Raw genomic sequence first — 7,164 nt, forward strand, 5'->3', positions numbered from 1 at the left:
TTTTTTTTTTTTTTTTTTTTTTGAGACAGGGCCTCAAGCTGTCACCTTGGGTGGAGTGCTGTTGCTAACAGCTCACAGCAACCTCCAACTCCTGGGCTCAAGTGATTCTCCAGCCTCTGCTTCCCAAGTAGCTGGGACTACAAGCGACCTCCACAACAGCTGGGCTATTTTTTGGTTGCAGCCATCACTGTTTGGTGGACCTGGGCTGGGCTTGAACCCGCCAGCTGAGGTGTATGTGGCTGGCGCCTTAGCCACTTGAGCCACAGGCAGCAGAGCCCCTTCTTGCTTATGTAATCTTTAGAAACTTACACTCTCTTTCTTGAACACTAACGCAGATACCTACTAGGCACAAGGTACTGTGCTACCTACTTATGTATCTAATGTAGTTTGCATCCCATTACTGGAAAGAAAACAATGCTACTCAGGATTAAGCATGTATTTATTTTAGTTCAGTTAAAACAAACATACATTGTTTCATTGAAACGGTGTAGCACTCTTTGCCAACAAGCCATACTAGAACTGTTGGCCTCTATCAGTACAGTGGGCATATCTTACACTATATATACACAAAGTTAACACACCCGGGTTCTCAAAGGTCTTTCATTACGCTATGTCACATTTGATTTCATTACACTAGATCACATTTTGGTTGACTACTGCATTTTGAAAATTTAGACCTTATTTAAAATTTAAATAAAAGATCTGAATTTGCACCAAGTTTTCCATGAAAAAATTTGATGTTTAGTTTATTGCAAATACAACTTTAACAAGTATTTTGTTTTCGGTGTTTGTACACAAATTTGTCAATTTTTTTATATTCAATTTTCTGTACAGGTACTTTTGAGACAATTCTTATAGATACATTAATGTGAATTCATCAAAATGCAGTTAAGAAACTTACAGGAATATATACACTTGAACCCAAGACCCAAACCTGACATTATATACAATCTATTTACAAATACATATGGACAGACAATATATGTACACAGATTATCATAAATATTGAAAAATAGGTTAGCTTTAATGGATTAATGCTGTTCTATAAATAACATTACAGTTATAACTGAAACATCCACGGAAGACAGTAATGCGAATGAGGTGACTCGACAGTGGTTTTAATACTGAAGACTGCTCATTAATGGGAATTCACTGTGTAGGAACCTCAAGGCAGACAAGACAGCTCTAAGAAAATCATGCATTGGAATTGACTCTGGGCAGCGGATTCGGAACCTCAAACACCCAGAGGATCGGAGGAGCTTCCCCACATTGACTTGCTGTAAGAAGATTCCTTTTTTTCCATTCCTTCCTGGTTGCCATAGTATTTTCTTCCATACAAAAAAAGTCTGTAGAAAACAACTCTTTTCTTGGCATTCACTGGAGGGTCTTAGATATAAAGTCAGCAGCTCTTTCCAGGAACTCAAGTAGAAGCGCCAATTCTTTCTTGGTCTGAACTAAAGGTGAGGTTCTGGATTCAAATGGAGTGCCCAAAGCCCAATTAAATGGAAGCAGTGCTGTAGAATCTGTCTTCTCACTGCCTTTCTATCTCTAGGTGGTCCCCAACTACTTTACCTTGGTAGAAACAAACATGGACCATTTGGTTTCACTCAATGTAGCACTACAAGACGTCTTCCAGTTCTATAAGGGTCTTTAATTACATATGTATGTTGCCTGTAAATTTAGTCACATATAATACAAGAAGGAGTAACAAAAACCATGTCTGCCACATATCTGACCCTTGCCCTAAACTAAAAATGTTGAGTTTAAGGGAAAACCTTAGAGCCAGATGACCAACTGATGATTCCATTATTTGCTTCCCTCAACCACTTAATGGAATTATGTATATACGATTTTAGACATTATGCCTAATGAGCAAAGTACCACATTATTTAATAATATATTCACCATACACTGTAACGTACGATAAATGTGCTCTTAAAGCCAAGTTCAAAGTAATGTTTTCAACTCTAACTGGAATTGAAATGGAAGGGTTGACATGCAGTTGGACCAAAACAACTACTTACACTCAGGCTGCACTGTTTCCCCTATAGCTAACCATTTGTTGGATGTAAACAAATAATTCTACGTTGTACAAGAATGAGATGACAATCCAGTGCAAGTGAGTTTTTAAAAAACTTACTGCATAAGAAACCCAGTGGCCTATACAAAGAGAACTTGTATCATACCAAACATTGGTGTAGCCTGTGGATGAGACCTCTACTGTAGACGAAACATGAACACAACTAAGCCATACATTGTCAAGTAATTCACACTTCCAGTAGGTGAGCATTTGGAAATGTTGTACTCTCTGGATAGAATAGTTTTGGCCTATTGCCATCAAATGCCCATTTTCCACTGCTGGAAGCAATGTCAAAAAAGGGCTGGCCCAAAAAAAGATCCAGAGTTGGCAGTACAACTCTGGAAACGGATGCAACTGAATAAACCCTGTTTTACCCAATTGCACTATTTGGTACCTCAAAATTAGTTATCTTATTTCCCACAGAAATATCCGCATTATCTTCCATTCTACTAAGTTGAAGACATAAACATTTCAGTCTGAACAAACCAAATTACTTGGGGACAGAGAAGTGATGAACCAAGTTCATCGGATTTGGTATAGCAATCAATCAATCAATTATCCTTTCAGTAATGGTTAAGTTTAAAATGAAAAAACTATGTTCCTAATTCACGGTACAATTTTTCATTACATTATTTTCTCTAAAAATTATTTTGGGTAAAAAAGTATTTGGCTTATTATGCCTACAAAAAGGCAAATCATTTCATAATACTAACATTCATTTTTAAATACCAGTGAAATTGTTGTACGGAACTTATTGACAACGTTTCTGGATAAAATTCAGAAAAAGCAACTTCTTAAAAGTAAAATAGTGCTTCTGAGGTCTTTTAAGTATTTTTTGGTACAAAAAATAATAGTGTTTTTTTTCAATGGTTATTTCAATACTTTGCTGTAAATTAAGAAGAACTGTTTTTCACATCGAATGGTTCCATTAGGCACATTCAAGTAAAATCATAAAATATCCAAGTTAAACAATGACACAGCCAAACATGTGGCTTGATAAAAGTTAAGAGTTCGTCCATTCTCTGGAATGGAATAAAATTGTCACTTCCCTTAACCCGAGACTCGTGGTTTTGTTGTTCATATCCATTTCTAACATACAGATAAGTTTCTTTAAAAAAAAAAAAAATCAACTTTTCAAAAAAAAAGAGTTCACTTATTCTGCACTCAGAAGAACCAGCGAGGATTCTGCACTTCAAAAGGAAGTGAAACTGAAAACCTTAGGCGAAATATTGTAGTAGTTGAGTTGACTCAACACTGGCATCAGATGGGCTGAGTGTGAACGATGCAGGTATGCAGGTTAATGGCCGCCTCCAGAGGCATTGTGTACCCAATCCAAAACAATCAAGGCCATGCTTCCGAACATCACCACTATGCCGCTCAGCAGGAAGAGCAGAGCCTGCAATGAGCAGAGAAAACTCGTCAGCAAGCCACACAACCCACGTGCTAACCAGCCCGCCTCCTACTTTGTGAAGTGGGCTCTTCATTACTGAACTGCCTCTACTATGTAACATTCTATACAAAGAAAATTACACCTTGCTAATAAATATAAAGCAGCTTGAGTGATCAAGTTAGCTACAGTAGAAGATAACTATACCTTTAAAGCCTTCTAAACTTTCATACTCCTTCATCGCTTTGTCTCAAACGAAAAGGAACTTTTCTTGTTGGATAAAGTACTTCCTATAGAGCCGGGCAGGTTGTTTTTGCAACTCTTTTAAGCCAAATTAAGTCTCACGAATCAAATCCCAGTCATCCTAAAATGCAACCTGAGTCAAAGCCAGAGATCTTTCGAAGAGACACTAAGTTTAGTCTTAATCCTACCCTTCAATTACTACCACTGTATAATTTTGAGTAAACCAAGAGGACAGTGGTTGGTCTATGAACAATTCTAGTATGTTCATCAGACCAGAATGGTGGTGGAAAATGACTGAAAAGCAGTCTTTTTCCCAAATACCACCACCAGCATTCTGGAACCAGAATTTGTGGTTAGCACATCATACTCTGTATCATCAGCTGTTACTCTAAAGTACCTAAGGGTGAACACGACAGAGTGAAGGCTGCCCAGAGCTTTGCGTTGATGATGGTTAGCTTCTTTCCACTAAGCAGCTCACCTTTTACTCACTTTGGTGCCTATCACCCAGTAAGCTGCCCAACTAAGCCTGGGCGAACAGGCACTGAGGGCCAGCTCAGGCTCTCACCCCGTCCATCTTTATTCCTATCTGTAAACTACCTAACAACTTTTTGCAATAGACTTGAGTATCTGTGGCTATTTACATAGATGGCAAACTGCCTTCCACCTCCCTCATCTTCATCTTTCATCTGTGAAATACGATTACTAGGAACTTAATACTGAAACTATGTCCAGGGATGGCTAAGAGGCTAAAATTAAAATCAGTTGGGATAATTTTTACTGTCACTAGTCATGATCTTTTCACTCACCCCAATCTTCTGTATAGACTTCATGGATTCCTTCTTCACCAACTTGATATAGAAGGCAGACGGAAGAATAAAAATCAACATAGCAGCTGCAGATGCACCTGGAGACAAGGAAATACCGTTTCTTGAGAATTCAATGATTCACTTACCACTGATTTTTTTAAACCTTAAAATCCCGGGTATAGGAATCAACTCTGATACTTTCTAAAACTTACCAATAAAGCCAAAGATATCCCTGATCGTTGGGACAAAGATGACAAGGAGATTGGTAAACGCCAAGATAGACACGGTGATGACGCTGTGGCGCCACCAACTGAAATCTTTCGAAGCACACAACAGGTGAGTTATGGAACTCCGGATCTACACAAAAATAAAGTAAGATCCCAAGTTTTAAAAATACAGCTTCAATTAAGGAAAAGAAAGCCCAAGTAATAGACTGTATCTAAAACATCAACTATTGCTAAAGCAAAATCCTCTGCTGCTGTTTTGAAAATCAACAGTTTATTTTGAAGAGGCAATCCCCTTCAAAACCACCATCAATACTGATACTGCTCGACCGGTGTTTCTCTCCTCCGAAATGATAAAAATCTCACAAATCTTTATGTTTAAAAACGCATTTCTACTGAAAGCAGGGCAGGTAATTACTTACTGGGAAAATCACGACCGGAACTGTCAGTGTGACAGCCACTAACACAGCCAGGCGGACGATGAGAAGAAGAATATCAGCTCCCACGACACTGGAGTAGGTGTGGAGCAATTCTGACTCAACATGTTCTAAGGCGGGGGGAAAAAGCCAAAAAAGGTTTGAGTGCCGTTTTCTCCGGAGATCAAGTAGGAATTTTTTCAGTGAAATTTGCAAAGTTATTAGCTACTCATAAAATGATTATAAACTAAGAGGCTAATAAGATTAGTTTGGAATTATGGTCAATGCAATTAAAATAACATAGAAGGGAAATTTTTCTAAATACCACGTAGAGATTTAGCCACATGACTCCCATTAAAAAACAACAGGAGCTAAACAGCTAAATCCAATGGCTTGGCTTACAGTTTGTGTGTGTTTGCGTATAATGCAGTTAGAAGGTGAGGAGAGAGGGAGACAGGCGAGACGAAGTTAGAGGCAAGCACATCAGATAAACCCACCATCAAATGACCAATGGTGTACTTTCAAACCTGGATTCTAGAAATTACTGATCAAATACACTGCAGGAAATTCTAGGCTCTACATTTCATGTCTCATCACAAACACAAAATATATCAAAACAGATACTTTTTTAAAAGTAATATAACTATATACATAAAAAAGCTTTTCCTTTTTGTTTGAGCTAGAGGGAAGCCGGGCATTATTTACCGTAAAACGTCAGGTATCCAAACAGGGCAGCAAGCAGGTACATAAGGAACATGGCAAAAAATGAAATCTTGGACACGTTCATCATTCTTCTACGGCTGCGGCTATGTGAATTCAAAAGGAAATTCAAATAGACATTTTAGCGAAGAGTTAAAAGAGGAGAGTAACGGTTTTTCCAACAAATTTATACGAAAATGGATATAAAGTACTCACCCTTTCAGCTCTTCATAGATGGGAAGAACGGCAGGATGACACACAAAAGAGAAGGTCAGAATTGGCACAGCATAGACAGTCTGGAAAAAAGCGAGCATCTATTTAATATCCCGATGTGATAAATTCACACGCTGTCACAGTTCTGCAGCTTGTATTTTAACCTTAGAATCAAAGTCTAAAATAGTTTCCCTTTCGTAATTAGCTTCCATTCTTCTAATCTGTCCTAGTATCATCAGTACCTTAACTTTGCGTCAATGAGTAGCCTATGATTATTTCATTTCTCTACCTATTTTAAGATAGAAATGAAAAATTTCCTCAGTCTTCAAAAATTCACTGATTCCATGTTTTCTAAAAAGCACCGATTTACCATCCTTCCCCTCTTTACCTTAGGAGTTATTTTAATTTCGAGTGGCTAGTTTCCCTCTTCTCTTCCCTAAAATCTTCCTTTGAGAAAACAAACGTTTTCTATGGTTACCTGTGAGTTGAAAATAAAATAGCGCGGTCTACACGAGTCATCTTCAGTCATGTTAAATGCCAAATCGGATGCAAAAGCTGTTGGCTGTGTGAAGGTGTGGTTTATCGTTTCATTAATTACCCAAGCGGCTTCCATAGGACAAGGAATCTGAAATTTCTTGCAAATCACCTGAAAATATTTTATTTTGCATTTGTTAAACTGAACAACACAAGACTTATGAAAAAACTGTATTCAAGAAAAAAAAAATTATACCTACCACAATCAGAAAGAACATCATACACAACAAGGAAAGGCCACTGGTGTATCCCAAGTATCCTAAAAGGTGGGAAATATTGGTATTAGTGTAATAAAACAGGTATAGGGCAGATATACTTTCTCCACTGAATAACTCAATGTTAGCTGGGAAGAGTTTAGGAGCAAAAGCATGGGCAGAGGATTAACTTTCTAATTCTCAAATAAGATACAGAATTATTTAAATATCCTTGCTATAACCAAAATAATAAAAACTATTATTTGTCTATTCCTAACAAAGCACAAGATATGCCAATGAGGCTCGGCGCCTATAGCTCAACCGGCTAAGGCGCCAGCCACGTACACCTAAGGTGGCAGGTTCAAATC

At 37.9% G+C, this 7,164-nt stretch overlaps 1 protein-coding gene across 2 annotated transcripts in view; it reads right to left on the minus strand.

Moving 5' to 3' along the window:
* Positions 1 to 421: 421 nt before the first annotated feature.
* Positions 422 to 7,164, minus strand: part of SLC38A2 (solute carrier family 38 member 2) — a 14,970-nt gene continuing 8,227 nt past the window's right edge. For both annotated transcript variants that reach the window (XM_023515352.1, XM_012807496.1), the window contains 8 exons: positions 6,803 to 6,861; positions 6,547 to 6,714; positions 6,072 to 6,151; positions 5,862 to 5,962; positions 5,163 to 5,287; positions 4,729 to 4,873; positions 4,517 to 4,614; positions 422 to 3,476 (listed from right to left, as the gene is read on the minus strand). In XM_023515352.1, coding sequence (XP_023371120.1) covers positions 3,378 to 3,476; positions 4,517 to 4,614; positions 4,729 to 4,873; positions 5,163 to 5,287; positions 5,862 to 5,962; positions 6,072 to 6,151; positions 6,547 to 6,714; positions 6,803 to 6,861 — 875 coding nt within the window. In that variant the 3' untranslated portion in view covers positions 422 to 3,377. The remainder of the gene's footprint in view (positions 3,477 to 4,516; positions 4,615 to 4,728; positions 4,874 to 5,162; positions 5,288 to 5,861; positions 5,963 to 6,071; positions 6,152 to 6,546; positions 6,715 to 6,802; positions 6,862 to 7,164) is intronic.

This window comes from Otolemur garnettii, unplaced genomic scaffold (genome assembly GCF_000181295.1).
Source record: "Otolemur garnettii isolate 467f Iridium unplaced genomic scaffold, OtoGar3 scaffold00070, whole genome shotgun sequence".
NCBI lineage: Eukaryota > Metazoa > Chordata > Mammalia > Primates > Galagidae > Otolemur > Otolemur garnettii.